Source organism: Balaenoptera ricei, chromosome 10 (assembly GCF_028023285.1).
Source record: "Balaenoptera ricei isolate mBalRic1 chromosome 10, mBalRic1.hap2, whole genome shotgun sequence".
Classification (NCBI taxonomy): Eukaryota; Metazoa; Chordata; class Mammalia; order Artiodactyla; family Balaenopteridae; genus Balaenoptera; species Balaenoptera ricei.
This window is the reverse complement of record NC_082648.1, coordinates 21,075,105-21,099,703: the sequence shown is the minus strand read 5'-3', so window position 1 is coordinate 21,099,703 and position 24,599 is coordinate 21,075,105. Positions and strand designations below refer to the sequence as shown.

General features: G+C 40.6%; 1 protein-coding gene across 2 annotated transcripts in view; it reads left to right on the top strand.

Annotated features, from left to right (window-relative positions):
- The first annotated feature begins 10,588 nt into the window (after positions 1-10,588).
- KRAS (KRAS proto-oncogene, GTPase) overlaps positions 10,589-24,599 on the top strand; it is a 38,018-nt gene continuing 24,007 nt past the window's right edge. Inside the window, exons 1-2 of one of the 2 annotated variants that reach the window (XM_059935476.1) lie at positions 10,589-10,717; positions 14,881-15,002. In XM_059935476.1, coding sequence (XP_059791459.1) covers positions 14,892-15,002 — 111 coding nt within the window. In that variant the 5' untranslated portion in view covers positions 10,589-10,717; positions 14,881-14,891. The remainder of the gene's footprint in view (positions 10,718-14,880; positions 15,003-24,599) is intronic. The other variant, XM_059935475.1, reaches the window with a different exon arrangement.

Here is a 24,599-nt window from a genome sequence, read left to right as displayed (position 1 = left end):
TCTTTTACAAAGTAATGCTTTTTTCTCAGATGCTCTGAGAATTCTTAGATTTGAAAGAAAACCAAAAGCAATCTCAAACCTTTGGATGTTGAGTTTCATATGTTAATATCTCAGTGCATAACATTACACCGTTTAGGATTTTACAGACTCACATTTCACCCTGTGAACTTACATGAATCACAGCAGCCTGCCTTTAACCATCTGAAAGCAAGCTCATGATGAATGGTTTTCAAGTGTTCTACTCAAGAAATATTTGAAAAAGACAGCCCAACAGTATATTGATAATGGAATCAAAGCTTTTCTTTTCTTTCTCCTTTTTCTTTATTTTGCAGGATTTCTGCTTTTCCTTAGACAAAGAACCAGACCGTTGATTCTCTATATTTTCTCTCGGAGATAGAAACGATTGAAGATTATCACATTCATCATATACTCCCATGGGAACTAGCTGCAACTCCTACTCAAGAAAGCACATGAGAATTCAAGTCAGCTTGAGAAGCATGTGCTAGGGATAACTCTGAACATGAATTAAATTTTTTAAAGCCAACTCAAGAATGAAATATCTTAATATTAGTTACAAATGACTTGTGATATTCTCACAACTAAATCGTCTCAACACCTTGCTTAGTTGACAGCTGCAGGCCTTGATGACGCCCTCACCAGTAAGCATTACTCAGTGTGATTAAAGCACACACAAAGCATACTCCCACACCATCCGGACGTGTGCACCTTCTCAGTCTTAACTAGACATAGACTCTTATATTTTTTCATTTTTACCACTGTTTTCTGAACTTCAATTTTTTCAAACTCTATCAACAATTACATACGCTTGTATGGAATTTGCTCTTTGATTATATTTGATATATATAAGTATATATATAATTTGATATACTTATATAATTTGATATATAAGTATATCAAATTTGCTATTTGATATATATAAGTATATTTAATCACAACGAATTTTCACTTAGAAAATTCGATTGGTTATTAGTTCATTTTGATTTATTTTCATGAAACTGATTTCAGGCTAATAAGTATTCTAAACCATAAAGAGAAAACAAGAAATATTCAACATATGTTCAAAGGTAGAGTACCTTCTCTCATCTAAAATCATGAGGAGAATTTGCACGCCACTTACAATTTTATCTATTAAAGAACTCATTTGGGTAGTCCTACCATTAACTTTTAAAAAATGATACAAGCTGTACAACATTCTGAAGCCAGGAGAAACAATTGAGTGGAGTGTCCATTAGTCCTCGTTTGTTGATGTAATAGCTTGTTTCAGGATGATTTTCTGGAAATACATATTTATTATATTTTAGTGTATTTTTGTGGTTGGTCCCATTCTTACCATTCTGACACATGTCAAAGTTCATTTGTTTTTTTACTCAACAGATATTTTCTGAGTGTCTACTCTGTGTTCTAGTGGTGGGAATTCAACAGTGAGTAGAACAGACACAAATCCTAGCTCATGTATAGCTTAGTTTCTAGTTGGGGGAAGACAGACCATGAACAAATACGTAAGTGAAACATACTGTATGACAGATGGTGGTAAGTTCTATGGAGAAAAGAAATGCAAATAAAGAAAAGAGACAGTTCTGAAGTGGAAGTTGCATTTTTAAATTGGGTGGTCAGGGACCTCACTGCGAAAGTGGTATTTCAGCAAAGACCTGCAGGAAATGAGGGAGTGAATCATGGGGTGATCTGAGGGAAGGAGACTCCCAGCTAGCAGGAACAGCAAGTGCAAAAGCTCTGAGGTGAGCATCTGCTGATCTGCCCAGGGAACAAGAGGAAGTCAGTGTAGCGACAAAAGAGGAGGAGGACACACCATTAGGAAGATAAGGGGGTCTCTCATGGGTCATTTCGAGGGTTCTGCTTTTGAATGAGACGGTAAGCTATTGAAGGTGTTAAACAGAGCAGTGACAAGATTTTGTTGTGACTGACAAACATCAGTGGATGGGATACAGTAAGAGTCTGCAGTCACTTAATTGATGACTTCTAGAAGGCCAAGGTACTTTATGGAGCTGGGCTAAGATTTAGTGTCTGAGGAGTTTCATAGTTTGGGTATTTTTTCAAAAAATAAGAAAGGAAGGAAAGAAGGAAGTAAAAAAAGTCAAGTATGGTTGAGACATAGAGTAGACACTTTCATTATAATGACATTATCCATACTCCTGACAAACCTGGTAAACTAAAACAACCTGGGGAACATATAGTGCATTTATAGTCACAATAAATAGATGACAAATTCTTTGTTTTTGTTTACAGCTTTCCTTCAAGCCAGGACAAGCCCTGCTACCCTGTTTGTCAGTTAAACTGTCTGCAAAATGCACAAAAATTATATTTGGGAACATTTCCTTGGTGACCTGGGAAGTTCAATTAATTAACGTCTGTAAAGGGCTTCAAGATCCTGAAGAACACAAAACTGACCTAAAAACAAGTTTTCAATTATTGCAAGAAGTACATTATTTGATGCCTCTGTTTTACCTTTGTATATTATCTTAGCGATAATTTCTCCCACATACCATTATCAGTAGATGCCGTCTCATATGGACTGTATTAGAGAGCCTGTTCTGAGACGTAAAACAATAACTTTATAAAAGCTAACCATTGCATTGGTCTTTATTAAATTTGACCCTGTTTTACCAGCAAAAATTTAAGAAAGAGTTCTTTTGAACAGTAGTTCTCAAAGTGTGGCCCAGGTACCCCTGGAGGTTCCAGGACCTTTTTAGGTGTTCTGCAAGGTCAAACCTATATTCGTAACAATACCTAGATGTTGTTTTCTTTTCTCACTTTCATTTCTCTTATGAGTGTATAGTGGAGTTTGCTAGATGCTACCTGTGATGTCTAAACAGAGAATGCACGAGCCAATATGAGAATCTAGTTTCTTCTGTTAAGCCAGATATTTAAGAGATTTGCAAACACATTAAAACAATGCTACTCTTCTCACTACTTTTAGAAACATAGTTATTTTCACTGGATATTTGACAAGGCAAATAATCTTCCACGGAGACTAGAAGAATTTAGCAAAAAAAGAAAAAAGTGACTTGCTTCTTTCATCTGAGGACATATGGATACTGAATTAAACACCTGGCCCCAAAGGGTTAATACCCCTAGACTCCAGAATGTTAAATTGATATGCACAAGTAAAGCTCTGTTGAATGCACATTACCACAAATGGAATAGAAGCAACTTACAACATATCTAATAACTGATTAAGGAGGAGAGACAGGAAGTAGGAAAATCAAGCTTATAATCAATAGGTCATCCAATGAGCACCTACTTGGGGAATTAAAAGGAAGCAATCTTAAAATATACCTCTGATTTCTAATTTTCTTAAAAACAAAACAAGCATTCAATAAAGTCTTATTGCATTAGGTAGATAGAAATAAAAGCAAGAGACTTTAACTTGCAAAGACCTCACTTAGAGTGGATTATTAGTTCTTATATTTTCTTTAGAGCAACTTATCAGCAAATCTTTATTAAGTGCCAACTATGCGCTAAGCTCTCTCTGGGCGTTGAGGATTCAGTGGTCTCTGGCTCATGAAATTTATATTTCAGGGGAGAAACAGACAAGCAAACAAATGACCAAGATAATTTCAGATGTAAGTGCCAAGTAAAGGAATAAAACAGGCCGCTGTGCTAAAGAGGGATTAGTTGGAGGGCAGAAGTAAGGGAACAGGGTGGGGAGTGCTGATTTGGACCGGGTGTGGGAGAATCTCTCGCTGAAGTGGTGGTGTTAAGCTGACACCTGAAAGACAGGCCGAGGCTCTCTGGCAGGAGAATGCAGGAACCAGGCCCTGGGGAGGAAATGAGCTTGATACCTATGGGAAAGAAAGAGATGGCTAGTGTAGTTGGAGCGTAGTGAGGAGAAGGGTCGTGCGTGGTGTGACCCAAAAGAGGTAGAAACTACCTCATGAAACATTTAAGGACTTTGAATATTATTCTGAGTACAATGAAAAATCGTTGGAGAGCTTGAGCTGGTCACATGATTCAATTTGCATTTTGAAAAGAATCAGTCTGGCTGCTCAACTATGGGACATGATTACAGAGGAGCAAGAGTAGCAGACAGGGGGCTTCCCTGGTGGCTCAGTGGTTAAGAACCTGTCTGCCAATGCAGGGGACACGGGTTCGAGCCCTGGTCCGGGAGAATCCCACATGCCACGGAGCAACTAAGCCCGTGAGCCACAACTACTGAGCCTGCACTCTAGAGCCTGCGAGCCACAACTACTGAGCCCACGTGCTGCAACTACTGAAGCCCGCACGGCCTAGGGCCCATGCTCTGCAACAAGAGAAGTCACCGCAATGAGAAGCCTGCGCACCGCAACGAAGAGTAGCCCCCGCTCACCACAACTAGAGAAAGCCCGCGCGCAGCAACGAAGACCCAATGCAACCAAATATAACTAATAAATTAATTAATTAATTAAAAAAAAAAAAAGAGTAGCAGCCAGGAGACCCGTTAGCAGATGACTTGTCCCCCTGGATGGGGGACTTAGACTACAGGGGTCGCAGTGAGGAACAGGAGAAGTGGACAGATATGGGACAGATGTGCTCTTTGTTTTAAAGAGTATATAAAACTTGTCTGGCTTGTAGGAGGAGTTTAACAAATGGTAGCTCTTACGTCACTGCCTCATTCTTAAACACAAAGCTTGAAGAGATTCACCAATTTGTTTTAGTTCACAGGACTAGTAAATTCAGCCAGTGCACCATTCCCACTCTCACTGGGTACTGTTATACCATCCACAAAACACCTTACCTGAGGTCTTTTTTCCTTCTAATCTTTTCTGTCTTTAGCTGCCATTGTAATCTTCCTCAAGCATTGCTTTCATCATGTTTACCTTGCTGACAACAGCGTTATATGTATTCACGTAGTTATTGAGTAATTGCAGTGAACTAGGCTTGTATGAGTAGGTGGGGTCACACACCTAAGTTATGGTTCTTGCCTCTGGGATTTTATTTTATTTTTTTATTTTATTTTTTTTAATAGATCTTTATTGGAGTATAATTTCTTCACAATACTGTGTTAGTTTCTGTTGTACACCAAAGCAAATCAGCCATATGCATATGCATACACATGTCCCCAGCCTCTGGGATTTTAGAATTTACTCGGGGAGACGATTAACCCATATGAAATAATAGAGACAGAGAGAGAGATGGAAAAGAGATGGCATAATTAAGAAAGCTTTCAAAAAGGAGGAAGGACTTGTTCTAGATCTTGAAAGAGAGAGAATTTTAGCAAAGAGAAGGGCAAAAAGGTACCTGGTGAAAAAAAGGAGCAAAGACACGATAGCCTAGCTTTGTGGCACAGAGTGGAGATTTGCCTGAGGAGTGGAAGGCATCTGCTTTGGGAAAAGGTGGGGGACGAAATCTCAAGACAGGATGGTGCTTGACCACGTGTGCTATATAAAGCTGGGAGCCAAACATTTGGACTTGATGCAGTTATTAAAGATATATCAGCAAGATGCAGTCTTAGTGAAGGCTTAGCTGGGGCCAGTGATCATTTCCCTCTCTAATTTTCTAAGGTAATTATCAGTCTTTAGGTATTCGTTAGGAACTTAGCTTGTAACTCTTTGCACTTCTAAAATATGTCATCTGTATGAGTGCAGCCTCTATGCGGTAGGTGCAGGGTAAATGTTTGATGATGATGAAAGACACGTGTAAGGAAGATTCACTCGGCAACAGCACAGCACCTGAACTGAAAAGAAGAAAGCCAGGAGGTAGCGAAGTCCTAAGGAAGCCGTTCTAGAAACACAGGTGTGAAGGAAGGAATGTAGAAGAGGCAGATATGAGAAAACACTAGGAAGTATCACTACAAGGAACTTGCATGCAGAATGGGTTAAACATTAAGTTTTCAAATCTAAATGTTCTGAAGGATCATGAGAGTGATCAAGTGAGATGGAAAAAATTGGGAGAGGGAATTCATTTGGGGAATAAGATGGGGAATTTGGGTTTGGACAGGCATCTGAGATGATGACTGGATATTCATTTAGAAATGATATGGGAAATTAGCTAGAGAAGATGAAGTAACTGTGTAGAGACAGGGCTGAAGTTTTGTTATAATTTCATTCACTACAAGAAATAGAGGCCCTACTATGTGGTAGAGGATATAGAGTTAAATGGGGCAGGGACTTTGAGAAATTAACAACCTAGTGGAGAAAACAGATATGCCAAAGAGGAACACAAAAGTCTAATGAAATAAGTGTCCAGAGGAGACTATGTGCTGGGTAAGTGAATTCAATAGCACCTATTCAGCGGTAAAAATTTCCCACCTGAGAAAACTGATGGAGGGTCCATGAGAGCATCCATAGGTGGTTCCTCCTGTTTAACTTTCCCTGCTCTGTGTCCTGCTGCTTGGCCACCATTGTCTGGATCCAGGATTGGCACCCAAACAAAGGCAATAGTCTCTAAGCAGACATAAAGAAGGCCAGCCACCAATCAGGTGGCCCCATCAGGAAAATTGTGTCCCATAAAGGCCCTCCCTATTGAATAATGAATGACATGCATTCAGATCCTCTCTCTTGGGATGTTTTAAACGCAGCTCACAGGGAGTGGTCACTAGAAGCAGAGACAGTAATAGAAGCTGAGACTGTACGAGAAAGAAGCAGGGGGGCGCTGATTCGGGAGAATGGCAAAATTACTAGAGTATGGGCAATGGATGCTTGTTAATGAGGGCCTGACCAAGGCACCAGAGCCTGTTGCTGGATCACAGGAACTGCAGTTGATTCCTGGAATGGACAGGAGTTCTGGCTGATGATATGATACGGTTTTCTAAAGTTTCCTAATTTCCTTTAAATAAACCCTCGGCATTTGCAGTGTTCTGAACATGTCCTGGCATTTTATATCTCATAAGAGCCCAATTAACACAAGGGTATTCCTGTTGTTTTGGCTTTGATTATATCACAGGGTATCCCGTGAAGAAAAGGGTAGTATGATCTTCATTAAGCAAGATCAAAAGGATGTGTGTGTGTGCATGTGTATACGTGGCTGCCTTCCCAGAAGAGTACAACAGTAGAGGGTAGAAACTTCAGTTACATCTTAGAGCAAGTCTGGAAGCCCCAAGTTTATATTTTTTGTTATTCTCTCTCTCTTTTCCCATTGTGATCACCGTGCGGGCCTGTGCACTTGTCCTTGGGGAGGGCAAAGAAAGGGAGAGCCAGAGAGGCTATTCAATGTAGCCACCAGGCTTGAGGAATAGAAATCCCCAAAGCTAGCAGAAAGTGCAGCTGCCAAGGAGAGAGGAATTTGAGTAACTAGATCAGAGTTTCTCAATGTCCAGACTGCCAACCACCAGTTTAGGATCACCTGATTGGTTAAAAATGAAGATTTCCGGTTCACCTTAGACCAGCTGAATGGAATATCTGGATCAGGGGCCTAGGAACTTGCATTTTTGTAAGTATGCCTGGTGATTCATGAAGTGCTTTCCCTTGAGACCCACTGCTCTAAGCCCTGGGTCAAGGAAAGAGCGTTGGGGAGAAGGATGCTTGCTCCGAGAGAGCGCTCAGGACCAAATGGTGGAAAGGCTTGTCATGCATGTGTATCCATTACTACAGGTGAGAGAAGGAAGAAGAGAGAAAGTGTGTGAGGTGAGGCAGGGGTGTAGAGTGCACAGAACAGAGAGTGGGTTACAGGTCTGTTTTGGCAATCCTGAGCCCAGATGATAACTGAGACACGTGGATGGATTAGGTTTCCGCTAATGCCAGAATTTTCACACTCAGCATAAAAGTGCTATAGAAAGCTTTTCCCTCTTCTATATTACAGTCCTTTTAAGATTTATGGAGCACCAACTACAGGGAGAACATTGTATTAGTAGCTGTCAGAGAACACAAGAGCTTATCACGTACTTGAAGTTGGACAACATAAATCTGTGATTTACATTGAAGAGTGACTACAAAGCAACGTACAAATAAGTGCAAATTCATTCACTTAACAAAAACTGTGTCCATTATGTGCAGACTTTTCTAGACTCCCTAGGGTGTGGTTTATCAGAAAGTGATGTGGGTGAGTTTAAAGGCAGATTTTGTAAGAAGGTGAACACAGAGATTACAGAGACTTTAAGGCATTGTGTCTAAGGAAGGATTTAGATTCACACAGTTCCAAAGCAGGGTACATAACTTCACTCATTCGACATTCCATACATTTACTGAGTGCCTATTGTGTTTGTAGCAGTAAGTAAAACAGACAAAAATCCCTGCCCTTATGGAGCTTATATTCTGACGGGAGAGAGACAAGAAAACAAAATAAGTAAGTTATATGGTATATTAGAAGGTGATAAGTGCTCTGGAGAAAAATAAAACAGGAAGAGAGAGAGGATTTGGGAGGAGGGAGAGATGCAATATCAGATGATCTTTTGGGAAACTCGTTAGAAGGCATTTGAACAAAGATTTATAAGTAAGTGTCAAAGGAAGCTTTGTGGATATACAGTGTGTTCCAGATAAAGAAGCAGCACGTGCAAATTCCCTGCAGAAGCCTGCCTGCATTTTCAAGGAACAGCCAGGAACCAGCATGTAAGTCTGGAAGTGAGGAAGGTGGACTATTGGGTAAGAGCTCAGAGAGGAAAGGAGGCAGGGGTGTCAAATAATTTAAGCCCATGGAGAACCTGGAGAAGATGCATGCTTTTATATTCAGCAGGATGGGAGCCCCTCTGAGTGGAGAGCAGAGGAGCGAACGCGATCTGACATGAAGGATACTTCCTTTCAGCTGTGTGAACTTGGGCCCCATTTTTTTTTTTAAATTAATTAATTAATTAATTAATTTATTTTTGGCTGTGTTGGGTCTTCGTTTCTGTGCGAGGGCTTTCTCTAGTTGCGGCGAGCGGGGGCCACTCCTCATCGCGGTGCGCGGGCCTCTCACTATCGCGGCCTCTCTTGTTGCGGAGCACAGGCTCCAGACGCGCAGGCTCAGTAGTTGTGGCTCACGGGCCCAGTTGCTCCGCGGCATGTGGGGTCTTCCCAGACTAGGGCTCGAACCCGTGTGCCCTGCATTGGCAGGCAGATTCTCAACCACTGCGCCACCAGGGAAGCCCTGGGCCCCATTTCTAACCTCTCTAAATTTGTTTCCTCCTGTGTAAACTAGGGAAAAGCATCGGACTTCATGAGGTTGTTGTGATGATTAAATAAGATGGTATGTGCAAAACGTTTAGCATCTACCTGAACTAGAGCAGGTATATTCTTTTCCCTTCCCTGTTTTCCACCTCCTCTCTTCTGCCTCTTCCACCTGGTACCAAGGGCCAGGAGGGGGAGGCAGGAACCAGCCTTGCAGAGTACAGCCCACGTAAGAGGTAGGAAGAAAAGGGGGCAGTTGGTGTCAGGCCTAGGTTAACAGACTTACTAGTTGGAATTTAACGTAACTGTTATTCTTCCTGTTCTATGAGGCAGAGTAGAGGGCCAGAACTGCAAGTAGAGACTCAGATGGGTGGTCCTATTAGGTGTAGGCGCTGGTCTGCCAGGCCTCAATTCTTAAAAGAAAACTCCCCCAAACCTTTCTAGGTAGTTTATCAACGCAGGCTCTGGGCATGCTAGCAGTTTTAATGGTTCCATTGTTTAATGTGTTAACTCCCTGAACGTTAAGTGATTAATCTGTCTTCTAATTAATGTTTGAATGATTCTCCTCAGGTCTAGACTATTAAGGGCACTTCTATTTAAAAATAGTCTGTTGCCTGCTTGTGCCGTCAGGGGCAATAGGTACATTTGAGGTCGCCGTTTTGAGTGACCCTTGATGGCTTCGAAATATCCATAAAGACAACAACGAAAAACAACAGAACCCCTCCCCCTTAATTAGTGATGAAAGGCTTTGTCGCGTTTGTCTGGGCCTGGGGCTAGGTTCCCAGCCCCAGAGTGTGGAGAATGGTATTCACCAAGGCGTGCTCAGAAAGCCCCGGGCCGGGGAACTGGCGGCCAGGTCTCTCCGTAAGTCACCCAAGTCGCCTCCCACTTTGGGTGACTGCATGTTTATTTACTTGCAGTAAATGATAGTAAATGAATGTGCCCAAGTGTAGGCCGACCCCAGGGGTGGCGGGATCTTCGCAGCTCCACCGTGTGGACCCGAGAGGGGCGCGGTAGGGTGCCTGTGGCGTCTCCCGGGTGCCCGGAGCGGAGCGCGCGCCGGCCCGGGTCCGAGCCTGCGACTGCGAGCTGGGCGCTGCAGCTGAAGCCTGGGGGCGGGTCCCGCGTGGGTCCGCCGGTGCCCCCTCCCGCCCACCCGCGCGCGCCGAGGCACCGCCCAGAACCGCCCCGCCTTCGCCGGCCGCGCGCCCCCAGCCCTCCACCGCCTCGGCCGCCCGCCCGCTTCCCCCGCCGGCCCGGCCCCCGCCCCTCCTCCGCCGGCCTGGCCCGCCCCCTCCACGGTCGGGCCCGGCCCCCTCCCTCGCCCCGGCAGCGCTCGCAGGCTCGCTCTTCCCTCTTCCCACACCGCCCTCAGCCGCTCCCTCCCCGCACTCTCGTCTGGAGAGGAATCGAGCGCCGAGCGCATCGATAGCTCTGCCCTCTGCGGCCGCCCGGCCCCGAACTCATCGGTGCTCTCAGAGCTCGATTTCCCTAGGCGGCGGCCGCGGCGGCGGAGGCACAGCGGCGGCGGTGGCGGCGGCGGCGGCGGCGGCGGTGGCGGCGGCGGCTCGGCCAGTACTCCCGGCCCCCGCCATTTCGGACGGGGAGAGATCGCGGCGCAGGCACTGAAGGCGGCGGCGGGGGCCAGAGGCTCGGCGGCTCCCAGGTGCGGGAGAGAGGTACGGAGCGGACCACCCCTCCTGGCTCCTACCGGGGTCCCGACCCTCCTCTCCGGCGCCGGGCGGGGCCGGCGGCGAGTGAATGAATTGGGGGTCCCCGGAGGGGCGGGGAGGGGGCGCGGGCACGGGGCCCGGGCGGGCGGACGGGGTGGGGGGGGGTCTGCCGGGGGAGGCGCGGGGACGCTGCGACGCGGGGAATGAGGAATGGGCGGTGCGGGGCTGAGGAGGGTGAGGCTGGAGGCGGCCGCCGCTGGTGCTGCTTCCTGGACGGGGAACCCTTTCCTTCCTCCTCCCCGAGAGCCGCGGCTGGAGGCGGCCGGGGTGAAACTCGCGGGCCGGGCGGGCCGCCCCTCGGGGCGGTCGGGTGCGGTGGAGGTTACTCCCGCTGCGCTCCAGCCTCCCCTCCCCCTCGCCGTCCTTCCCTCTCCCTCTCTCTCCCTTCGCTCCCGCACCTCTTCCTCCCTTCCCAGCACTTGGCTGCCTCGGTTACTGCCTTCTCTGCTGCATCTCGCATCTCTAGGACGAGGGTATAAACTTCTCCCTCGAGCGCAGACTGGACGGCTTGTGGTCCTTTTTTCAGTGTGTAGGGGGATATATGAGTAAGAGGGGAGGTCGCGTTTTGGAAGCGCGGAGGAAAGTGCTTAGAGACCACTGTTTGAGGTTATTGTGTTTGGAAAAAAATGCATCTGCAGCCGAGTTCCTGACTGCTCCCCTCCCCCATGTATGGGCTGTGACATTGCTGTGGCCACAAAGGAGGAGGTGGAGGTAGAGATGGTGGTGGAAGAACAGGTGGCCAACACCCTACAACATAAAGCCTGTACTTAGTGAAAAAGAAAAACTTAATCTCAGAAGGTCTGTTTTGCTTTGTCAAATTAAAACACACGCAGCAAACCTGCAGAGCAGAAACAGGGCTTTTTCCTTACTAGTTGAGTGTAGACAGCAATAGCTAAAATTGTATTTGAAGTTTAATTTGCCTGTTGTTGTCCTTTCCCCCATCTCTTCTGTATTACCCTCATGCGTACAAATTTGACCCCCATCCCAGGAGTTATTACAGTACTCCTAAACGGCTGTCATACAATTTTTTTTTTTTTAACTGACCTACCAGAGGAGTTAATTGTAGCAATCTGCCAGCCGACTGCCTGAAATACTCTTAGGCATGTGCATGCTGTAGTTGAAGTCCTCAACTAGCCTTCCTAAATCTTGATATCCACCAAAATAAGGGGTTAAGAACAGAAAGGTATTTTCTAATTTTTTTACACAATATACATGTTACATTTGTAATGGAAAAAAATCATTCAAAAAGAAATCACAAAGGGAAAAAAGTCTGTTCATAATCATCTCAGAATCAACCTTATGAGTGATGTCATTCTTAGGTGACTAAGGTCCAAAATGCTGACTCGGGCATGTAGTAGACTAGAGATGACAAATATGGTTGATAACAATACTGTTTACTTTAGACTGTATCCATCCACAGGCATTCTTGGTTTTAAGAGATAGTAGACGAAATAATAATTCATTTTGTTTTATGACAAAGTGAAAATTATTTTCCTGAACAGACTGTTCAGTTCTGTTCCCAGTTCCACCGCTTGCTAGCTTTTGTAGCTTTGGGTGAGGGGGCTCCTTCTGGCCTATGATCTTCTCTGGGAACCCAGTTCTCTCTAGTGGGTTTAAATATTACTTGATTTTTGAAATCTAAGTCAAAGATTTTTTTCAGAAGTAACCGCTGCGTAAAGAAGTAGACCAGAAGGTGTGTGTCTTTCAGAATTCACACATGTATGTACAACTAAGCTCTAATCCAGTATTTGTCCACAGTCTCTCTTAGGCTAGCAAACTTATTGGTCATAAGGACCTGGACCCCTTTACACTCTTAAAAATTATTGAAGATCCCAATTTGGAGTGTGTCAATATTTAGCACAATAGAAATTAAAATTGAGAATTAAAAAAATATTAATTCGTTAAAAAAAGAAATAATAAGCCCATTACTTGGTAACAGAAGTAGAATTTTTAATGAAAAGTAACTTTTCCAAAACAAACACAAAAATTGTGAGAAGGGTGGCATTGTTTCGCACTTCTCTAATTATATGGTTTAGTAAAAGACGGCTGGATCCTCACATCTGCTTCTGTATTCAGTCTATTATCACACATCTGGAAAATTCTACTGTACACTTGTGAGCAAATAAGAGTGGAAAGGGTAAATCACATCATAGCATTATCGTGAAACCAGTTTTTGACCTCTTAGGCCCTCTCCAAAAGTCTTAGGAACCCTAATGGGTTCCTGGAACACATTTTGAGAACTACTGTTCTAGGCTATCCAAATTTTATTGGAGGGGTGGGCTGGGCAGGGAACTAGAGGATACATTTTGGTGAGATTATCCTCACCTATCCCATTTGCTGCGGTCAACATTAGGAATGAAAAGGGGAAGCAAACAGGATGTGATACATGTTTGTGGTGGCCTTAGACAAGGCTAGGTGGCACAGAGCAGGCCAGGGAGAAGCTGTGAGACGACAGTTGTCTGGCCTGTCTGCGCTCTGTGAGTAGGTTCAGGAATAGCGTGAAGAGGTAGTTAGTACGTTATCACTTGGAAAAACATATTACTTTTTGGGGGGCAGGGTGGTGGGGTGCCTATTGGGATAATTCTTGGTCTTCGGTAAATAGGATGCTTGCATGTATATAGTGTTTATATACAATATCTGTACATTCATTAATTTTGAGCTACTTACCCTGTAATAAATTATTGTTCATTGACTGCCATTCTTTCTGCAGTTCAGTACTTATTTGTAGTAATATCATGTAGTTATTGAGGGAAAGGAGATTAAAGTAAATAAATTCATTTTCATTTCAAAAAGTTTGAAACAGCTGACTAAAAAAATATTTTCTGGCTTGGCGCCGTTAACCTTACAAGTTGTCGATATTTATTGCTACTGTTGGGAGATGATGTATGAGAAACAGAGAATAAAAGTCATGTGGATTACTGAGAAATACTCATATCTTTTAAAAATTCTCTCATTAAAAGTGTGCTTGTTGGGGCTTCCCTGGTGGCGCAGTGGTTGAGAATCTGCCTGCCAATGCAGGGGACACGGGTTCGAACCCTGGTCTGGGAAGATCCCACATGCCGCGGAGCAACTAGGCCCGTGAGCCACAACTACTGAGCCTGCGCATCTGGAGCCTGTGCTCCACAACGGGAGGGGCCGCGATAGAGGCCCGCGCACCGCGATGAAGAGCGGCCCCCACTTGCCGCAACTAGAGAAAGCCCTCGCACAGAAACGAAGACCCAACACAGCCATAAATAAATAAATAAATAATTTAAAAAAAAAAAAAAAAAAAAGTGTGCTTGTCTTTAAATATTATATAATTATATTTTTCTTGTGCAAAGTGCTATTTTTCAGCACTGATATAGCATTATAGATTGTGATTGATGATCAGATCATCTGTACTGAATAGTTAGTTAAAAATTCTCGAAGTTCTCTTAGTTTTTACACCGTTTTTTTCCCCAGCAGATAATGTACAGATTAAAATGTCACCAAGTATCGTCCTTGTCTGCTTTGGCATCTCAGTTTTTATTTTCCCAGTGTACTGTCCAGCTTTATTTGACAGTCCTCCCCCAACCCCCATCTGATTCTTGCTAACTGTCCAGGAGAACTCCTATGATGACGCTTTTAAAAAGTTTTCTGTAGCTGTTGGCCCCAACAGAGGCACTCAGCGTGTCCACTTGTAACTCTTAGGGGCCCGAGTCGATGAGGAATACTGTGGCGATAGCTGTCAGCACGTTTTGCGTGAGTGTGTCCTCAGGGTGTAGAGCGGCGTGCTTGACACTTGTACTGAGTGAAGTCGTGGCCTGCTCCTTCGAGAGCCATTACCTGCTGCCGAAGAGCAGACGGGCTCTTGAGATAGAGTGACCTGAATCCAAGGTAAAAGAACTATGTACTCCGAATGAGTTTTTCTCAAATGCTGATGGAGGAGTTTGTCAACGCCGTACAATTCATTACAATACACATCAGTAGTCACCTGGAGTTTTTGTCATTGAATTTTGTGAGGTATTTTGAAATAATGTTCTGTATAAAGGTGAACTTGTGTTAAGAGGTATTGCTAGAGTGTTTGGGTTATATTAACCTCACGTGTGGCACATGTTCTAATTGAGTCACATTTCCATTTTTGTCATAAGGCCTGCTGAAAATGACTGAATATAAACTTGTGGTAGTTGGAGCTGGTGGCGTAGGCAAGAGTGCCTTGACGATACAGCTAATTCAGAATCACTTTGTGGATGAATATGATCCTACGATAGAGGTAAATCTTGTTTTCATATGCATATTGATTTGTGCAGGCCCGTCCTTTGGGTACAAAAAAAGGTTTCTCTGATCATTTTCTGTGACTACTCATTACAAGGTAGTTATACTGATAATACTTTTATTAAGTTATCTAAAATGTACTTGGATTTCAAGGCATTACTCTGATATTATAAGTAACCATAGATATGAGACACCAGCCTGTTTTCTCTCAGGACAATAATACTATCTGTGACGTTCACTCTGTGTTAGTGTATGTGCATTTTGATTGGAAGTGTATCTCAGAGTTTTCTCACAGGGTGAAAATGTGAATTTACATCTCATCTGTAAGATGAGACATATCTAACAGTCTTTTTTTTTTTTTTTTTTAATGTGGCTATTATTTTTATGGGGTTTTGGTATTTTTTTTGGTATTTTGATGTCACATGTAGAGTTGATTTATACTGGTGAAGTGTAATCGTTTGATGATTGAATTAAAAACACTGAATTAGTAGTATTTTCATATTTTCTCTTCACATTGAAGTAGTGGAGAACCTACAACTACCTGATGCATTTTAGAAAGCTCATTCTTTACGTTTATATGTATATCAGGTGATATATAAGAATACCATCACCAATCCTTACCTTTGCTTTACAGCCCTTTTTCAATTTATTCAAGGCAATGTTAGAATTGTTTTTTTATTACAAATTAATTAATGAATAATTTTCAGACTTTTTCAGTTTCATAAAAATGTACTAAAGGAATGGCCAACAGCAAAATGATAGAATAAAGGCCTAGCAGAGACCTTGAGAGGTCACGTAGTATGTTTCCCACTGCCTTCTGGCAGGGCTATACTCAGATGATCTCAAGCAGATAAGGATTTATTTAATCCCAAAGACCTGCAGGAGGGAATGGCACACAACTGTCCTTGTTAACTAATTTCCAGAATGTAATTATTAGCTATTTCATGCATAATCTGAATCTTGCTGTTAAGTTTAACATAATATCAGCTCATCTTTGGAATAGATTTATGTTATTAGATTATTTCTTAGACTTCTTTACCCCAGGATAAGCAATCCTAATCCCTTAGCTTTTATTCTAGATCTGGTATACCAGTTTATTTAATCAGCTCTGAAAAATTTCCCATAACTTTCTCTGAGTCCCAAGCTGTAGGGTCTAGAATCGGTCAAAAATGCCCTGTTAAGGTGCTGTGTAATGTCTTAAAAAAAACACCTTGACTGCACTTAGGTAGGTTTTGAGGACATTGTTGGCCTTGGGAAGATGTTTATGCAGTGTAGAACTTTGAGGATTGATAAGGAAATGTCAACTATTTCTGGTACTGGAGGGAAAAAAATGAAGAGATAACCCTTATTTACAAAGATCTGATTTAAACATAGAAGCAGCTTTCATTTGGCTTCCAAGTTTAATAATTTGCATTAGTAAAAGGGGAAGAGTCTAACTGAAGTGGACCACCTATGTAATAGTCTCTCTGTATTTCCTCTTGGCAAGTCAATTCAATGCTAATGGTTTTGTTTATTTTTTACTTTGAGGAGGATTAAATAGTTCACCTATTTCTAAAGCCAAGGTTACTCGTCGTACTCCACCATTTAAATTGGAAGTAAAAGGACATTTTAATAGAATTTAAGTTAAGCATGGCAGTTTTCCTGGGATTCTGGAATATGATTTTAGCAGAAGTGCCCTCCATCTTTTCTGAAAATCTGAAGAATTCCATTACACTCTGTTTCCTATCAGAGGTCAAGAATGATGTATAAGAATGTGATTTAAAAAAGAAAGGTTAGGAAACCTTTTGGTCAAAATTATTAAAGTGCAATATAAATCTTAAAGAAATAAAGCTAAAAGTCAATCCTTTATTTTGGGGGAAGGTAAAAAAAGTTTATCAACTCAAACCCATTAACTCTGATTATGATTTCTGCCAAACCAGAAGACTTGACCCAGGGAAGCATTGATTACCTGTGAACTTTGAAACTGACATTCCGTCACTAGTGTAGCCACCTGGGAAATGGTTATCAGAGATTGTCTCTTATCTCCCAAGTTACAGTGAGTCTCTGAGGGAACTGACACATTGAATTCTTGGTGTAGTTCAACTAGAAGAAAAGCAAAAGAATTTAGTAGTTTATTTTCATAAGTGGTTAAACAAAAATACTGACATGACATTTCTGTAAAAAGTTGAAGGGTAGTGGGTATCACTACTGCTGTTAAGTTTCTGGTAGGTGAACAGTGTAGGCCAGAGAAAATAAGAGAGGTCATAGACTTTGCACATTTGGAGTTCTCATCAGTTTTTCTGCATTAAACAAATGGAGAGAAGTTTAGGAAAAAATTTTAATTAACTAACACCATATTTTCTAGTGGTTTAGAATTTTCAGAGATTTATATTGGGTTGGCCAAAAAGTTCGTTCGAGTTTTTCGTAAGATGTTATGGAAAACCCCGAATGAACTTTTTGGCCAACCCAAAACTATGAGCTAGGTAAGGAAGGTGGTCATTGTTTCTTTCATTTTATCGATAAAAATGGTCTCTGAGAGGTTGTAACTTGCATAAGGATACTTAAGCTAGCAAGTGGTGGAATTTTAAGTTTTCTGAGACCAAGTTAAATGGAATTTCCAATGCACCCTTGTATAGCTTTTTAAAAATGAAAAATTAGCCTTCAAGCTAAAAATATTTAGTGTTGGAGGCTGATTCAGATTATTAATATATCAAAATTTGAACTTAGCATACTATCTAATGGCATCTTAATAGCAGAGATATGATATAGAATTAGGTATGACACATAGATGGAGCATGTTTATATTTGCACATGATGATCACTTTTACTTCTGAAAAGATTTTACCTTTATCTTTTATGAAGCCCACTGAAGAGTTCAAAGAGATAACGAAATACCTTGTTAGTGGTGCAGGATTGTTAAAAACTCAGTCCCCAAACACAATACCAGGCTAGAAATAATATATGTTTTTATAGTTTGGAGATCATGTTATTATAAAAACATGTTCTCTGAAATGTGTTTTCTAAGGTAGAATTTTGTGGAAACAGAAAAATATGGAAGTAGAGATCAGAACTGTCAGTTGGTCAGTTAACAAATGTATAACAAGTATCTACTGGGTACAATATAAAAATAGACACAGAAAGAAGTATTTTTTCCCAGTCTCCAATTCACTGACATCTGTATGCTTCTGTTAATGTGACATTTCTAATTCAGTCCAAGTATTATGCCCTCCTTTGATGAAACAGTTTTCTAGTCAGTAAGAAAGAATGGAGTCATAATTGGATTGATTTGTTCCATCTTTAGTGCTCTGAGCCCTTGAGTGTTTATTCACCAAGATATATCAGTTTCTCTTTTAAAAAATTTTTCTGTGTTAATTATGGAATTGCTGACTAAGGTATTTAAATTATAGAGAGAAAATCCGTAATACTAAACCAGTATTGAAGAGTGGTGTAAGAAAAGCACTGTTTAATATTGTAAGCTGTTATTTTTCTGTTTTTTTGGTTTTGTTTTTTTAACATATGTATCAGTAGTTATTAACAAGGAATAGGTGGTGACTTTGCCCCTCGGGACATTTGGCTAAATCTGGAGCTGTTTTTGGCTGTCACAGCTTGAGGAGGGGGCTGCTACTGGCTTCTGTAGTGGGCAGAGGCCGGGGTTCTGTTACTCCTCCTGCGGTGCACAGGAGGGCCCCCCAGCAAACAGTGACGTGGTCCAGAATGTCAGCAGTGCTGAGGTTGAGACCCCGATACTGTGCATTACATATAGCTTTAAACGTCCTGTAAATTGTGAGGCTCAAGTCCCTGAATATGGTTTATGTTAGATTTTTTAACATAATATAGATTTAAACCTTACATTTTCTAAACTAACAATATGTTATATTAGCTTACACTAGCGTTCTGTTAAAACATTCTGTTTTTAAAACAAGGTACAACACAGCAATTTTGTAAATCCATTTCTCTTCAAGACTGTGGCTACTCTTCCCCCCCCTTTCAAGTGAGTGCCCTCTACTGGTCAACTTATTCACTTTTATAATAAAAAATGAAATCCTAAGTTTGGATATTTTTTCTATTTAAACTGTGGGTATAATCAATTTATAACTATATAAATTTTATTTAAAAGACTTATTTTGTATGACTAATGTTTTAACAATCTAAAGTGTCAAAAAAGAAATCTAAAGTGTCAGTTTTACTTTGCTAATGTTATTAAGATTACCGTGTGGACCAGTTAGGCCTAACTAATTAAATATGTGGGTGAATATTTTTGACTAAGAAAGGAAATGTGGCAATGTAGGAGAAAATAGGGTGGTGCCCTTGTTAGCACTGCTTGAGGTCACTTTGTCTGAGGGAATAAGAAGGGGCACTGTGGCTCTGTGAATTTCTTTTCATGCACACAGGAGGTACCTTAGAGAGTTCAGAGCTTAGGGATGTGTTACATGGGGTGTTAGGAAGGGCCTATTCAAAAGTGGCAAATTGTGAAAGTTCACATTTTGTAAATTTTTATAGGACTGTAGAATAGTTGAGAACGCCTGATTTTTAGAATAAACTAACACAAAATTCAGGCACTGTGTTTAGGTCAATTTAAGAATAAGTATTTACTTAGTAATAACTATTTATTGAGCCCTGAATGTTGAAAATTATTGGACACGTTTTATTCTAACTTGGATTTTTATAAATACAAAGCTTTAAAAACATGCAAATGAAAGTTGGCAATGGAAATAAATGAAAGGAAAAGAAAACTTTATCCTTTATCATTTGGCGTCTCTTAAGAGTCTGGTTGAAACAATGCAGCTAATTTCTTAATTCCATAAATGTTAGTGCCTACTCTGTACCATGCAGCCTTCCTACGGTCTAGAGATACACTGAGGAGCAAAAGGAACCACATCACTGCCTTCATGGAGGTTATTAGTCTTAGATGTATTTGGAAGAGCAGTGTTTCTAGACAGTGATCCTAATTATATATAACTTAATTTAGAGGCTTCATGCTTTAGGAGGGCGATAGATTTCTTATGTCTCTTAATTATATTGTCTCATAGTGCCTAGGTTTATGGAACAGTTATATTATTGTGATCTTAATGTAATAAAATTAGAAATGGGTAGTAAAAACAAAATATTTGAGAGGATTAAGTAGGGCTGTATTGCTTACCTTAGGTAATTTTTGAACTTTTTATTTTGAAAATTTCAAACCAATGGAAAAGTAGTGAAAAATACTACAGTGAATACCTCTTAACCTTTAAACTAGGCATAGTTACTTTATGTGTGTGTGCCTGTGTATGTACACACACATACTTGAATACATATTATTTATTTTTGCTGCACTTTTTGAGAATAAGTTGCGTATGTTAGGACCCTTTACCTCTAAACACAGGGGTCTGTGAACTGTGGCCTGCCTGCTGGCCACATACAGCCTGTGTCTGTTTCTGTAAAGTTTTATTGGGGCACAGCTGTGCTTGAGTGTTGACATGTTGTCTATGGCTGCTTTTGCACTACAGTGGCAGAGCTGAGTGGCTGCAACAGAGACCAAATACTGTCTGGTCCTTTACGGAACAAGTTTGCTGACCCTCTTCTAACAACAAGAATAATTCATTGTATAACTACAACGCAGAGACAAAATTTAGGAAATTCAACATTGATACAATGTTTTATCTAACATATAGTCCATATTCAAATTTTATCAGTTCCCAGAATGTGCTTTCAGCAATTCTTTTTTTTTTTTTTCCTGGTCCCAGGATCAAAAATCAGGTGTCATGTCTCACAATCTAGAACAGTTTCTCAGTTTTTCTTAGTCATTCGAGACAGTGGCACTTTTTGAAGAATTCAGGCCAGTTGTTTTGTAGAATGTCCTCTCATTTAGTTTTGTCTGATTGTTTCCTCTTGGTCAGATTTGGATTAAACATTTTTGGTAGAAATACTGTGTAAGTGATGTTATGCCCTCCTTGGTGTATCACATCAGGAGGCACAAGATGCTGGCTTGTCCCATTATTGATGATGTTATGTTAACATTGGTTATTTGGTTAAGGTCATATCTATCAGCTTTCTCTCTGTAAAGGTATCTTTAGTTCTTTTATAATTAATATGTACTCTGTGGGGAGATACTTTGAGACTATAAATATCCTGTTCTCCAGCATATTTGCACCCAGTGGGATGTAGTAGCCACTGATAATTCTAACCAGAACAAACTACGACCATAGTGACTGCAAAGTGGTAGGTAATCTAACTCTGTCATTACTTCTACATTTATTATTTGACATCTATCATAAGTAAGGTTTCTCTCTTTTCTCTTCCCTCTCCTTATTTATTTGGTTTGTCTTATTTGTATCCGTACAGACTCAAAGATTCGTTTTTCATTTGATGTGTTCAAGTCTATTCTTGTCATTATTGATTTTGGTGCTCAAATATATATTTGATTTGGCCAGTGGACTCCCTTTCGAGCTGGCCTCTGTATCTTTTTGACACATCCCCATCAGTTTTTGAGCTCTTTCTTACTTTCTGGCACAGTGTATTCCAGGTTCCCTTTGTTCTTTCCCTGTCCCTACCCTGGATTCAGCCATTTGTCCAGAGAGCCCTCATTCCTTTTACTAGGGAATGATATTTAGAAATTAAGTCCTGGATGTTAGGTGGTGTTGCTACTGGACTGTCACTGCTTCTAGACCCTTTTCAACAGACAGAGCTAAGCAGTAGATTTTATTTAAAAATCATGAGTTCATTCTTCCTCCATGTTTTCTTTCTCCCATGATGAGAACACTGGTTCTACCTTGTATAAGTTTTAATGTTAAACATTAGACAGCTATTGAATTAAAAATGATAATGTCAATCAACACAGATTGAATAATTTAACATTAGGTTAGCTTTTTTATTTGTGGAATTGGGATTAAATATTTTTCTCCATTGAGAAAAGTAGGGATCCTTTTCATTTTCAAAGTATTCTTAAACCATTTAGGAAAAGATTGAGCTATTTGGCTACATAAAGACGAAAACACCTTTAACAAAAATCCAAGACAGATGGAAACCTGGGGAAACTACTTGCATCATCTATCAATCAGGAAGCTCTCCTGTATTTGAATTAGAGAAAAGCAAACATCCAAACAGGGGGAAAAAGGCATATAAATAGCCAACCTATCGACACTCACCCAAAAAGTGCTGTCGAAACATATTAAAAGATACTTCATTAATGTAGAAATGCAAGTTCAAACAATAAATAACATCTTTTATTTTCATGTTGGCCAAGATTAAAATGATAACAGGCCTGGAAAGGTATGGAAAATGTGTACTCTTTATGCTGTAGTGAGAGTATACCTTCTTATAAACTTTCTGGAGGTCATCAGTTTGGCAGTATGTATCAAAATGGAAACTACATGTCCTTTGACCAATTGATTCCACTTACAGAAATTTATCTGAAAGATTCAGTTGGATAAGTGTTTAAGATGTATACCCAGGAGTGTTATTGCAGTGTTGTTTATAATTTTTAAAAGTGGAAATAATCTACACTTCTACCAGTAGGGAAGAGGTGAGGTAAGTTATGGTATCTTTGTACAAATTATATTATACAGTTGTCAAAAAGGATTAGGTAGATCTATAGGTACTGACATTGAAAAACTGTCCATTATGTAAGACAAGCTGTATTGTAGCACTTTGTGTAGAGTATGAGTCTATTTATTTAAAAACAATGTGAATATGTACTAAAATATGGTAGGGCATATGCCAAACTCTGTAGTGTTTTTGTTTTTTTAAAAATGAGCATATACTGTTTGAGAGGGAAAAATAAATCCTAATTTTTGAGGGAGAAAAGTCACTAGAGTATTAGACCATCAGATTACTTCATATTTACTTTCTTCCCCCCTTTTTAAAACCTCAACAAATTGGATAATACAGATGTATTACAGATAAAGAGGTACAGTTAAAGGAATTGGTATTAGGCCAATTAAAGAACAGCTGAGAGATATAATAATTCAAAATATGAAAATTATATTGTGCATCTGTAATTATTAAGATTGGATCCATGATTGATCCAGCCTCACATTCTGACCTTGGCATCAAGTGATAATTTGTGGGAGAATGCCACATTACTTCAACAGGTTACAGATGTAGGCTTATAATATCCTTATTTTCAAAATCTGTTATGCAAATTTTCCTTGAGTTTATTCAGATTTTACCTCTTGGACATAGTACACATTTTATTCTCTCTAGTCCTAAGCTAAGATTCAACATTCTTATAATATCAAATGTCCATTATTTAGTAAAGAAGTCTTTGTTTTCTTTATCCTTACTTCTAATGAATGTCTTAACCAAAAATTCTGTCATGAGACAGAAGGTGTTAAGCTCTTTTAACACCCTTGCTCCCTAATCAATACAGAAATCCTTCATAAACCTCAGAGTTTTAGCTCTTTTTCCCTGGAGCTTGTCCAGCTCCATTATATTTATTTTGAAATACAGTGAGTGGTTTTGGAAAAAGCAGTCCAAATGTAGATGTCCAGTGATTTTTATAAGGGCAAGGTAACTGCTGTTGCTATACAGTTCCTAGTAGCCAGTGGCCTGCCCCCTACCTTTTGGGCCTATAATAGCATGTACAATGTAAAATATGAAATAATACAGTTAACTTTTTAGAGCACTTTTTCATGGTCTTTAATCCTAACCTGTATACAAAGTCCTCTTCATTATTATTTACCCACTTTTACAGCAAAAGAAACAATAGCTTAGAGTAGAGATTAAGTAGTTTGCCCATACTCACGCCGCAAGTAAGTGGAGTTCTGCAGGTGACATAGATTGAAGATTCAGGAGTGTATCTTTAGCCTAGACTTCGGCCCTGAGCATCAGCCCTGTATATCAAAGCTGCCTACAGGTCACAGCACCAGAGCAACCCACGAACATACGGAATTCAACATGCCCCAAATTGAACTCATCTTTTCCTCTCCCCTTCCCATTATGTTCTCATCTCTAAACAATAAGCTCTGCCATTAAAAAAAAATCGAGATATAATTCACATAACATAAAATTCATCCTCTAAAGTATACAGTTAGGTGGTTTTTAGTATATTCACAAAGTTATACAACCATCACCCCGTCTAATTCTGTCACATTTTTATCACCCCATACCAATTAGCAGTCACTCCCCAATCCCTTCTCCTGCCAGCCCCTGGCAACCATTAATCTACTTTCTGTCTCTGTGGATTTGCCTGTTCTGAATATTTCACGTAATTGAAATCATACAACATGTGGCCTTTTGTGTCTGGCGTCTTTCATGTAGGATAATATTTTCAGGGTTCATCTATGTTGTCACATGTTTCAATACTTCATTCCTTTTTATGGCTGAATAATATTCTCTTGTATGGATATTTGTTTATGTATTCATCAGTTGGTGAGCATTTGGAGTGTTTCCTCTTTTTGGCCATTTTGAATGATGCTGCTGTGAACATTGCTGTAAGTGATGTATGAGGGTTGTTCTGTCAATTTCACCCATTAAGTATTTCTCAAAACTGTTTAATCTTCTCCATCTTACTGCTTTTGCTGCCTTAGTTCAGGTTCTGTCATTTCTTTTATTATTTTATTTTTGGCTGCGTGGGATCTTCCTTGCTGCGCGTGGGCTTTCTCTAGTTGTGGCGAGCGAGGGCTGCTCCTCGTTGCAG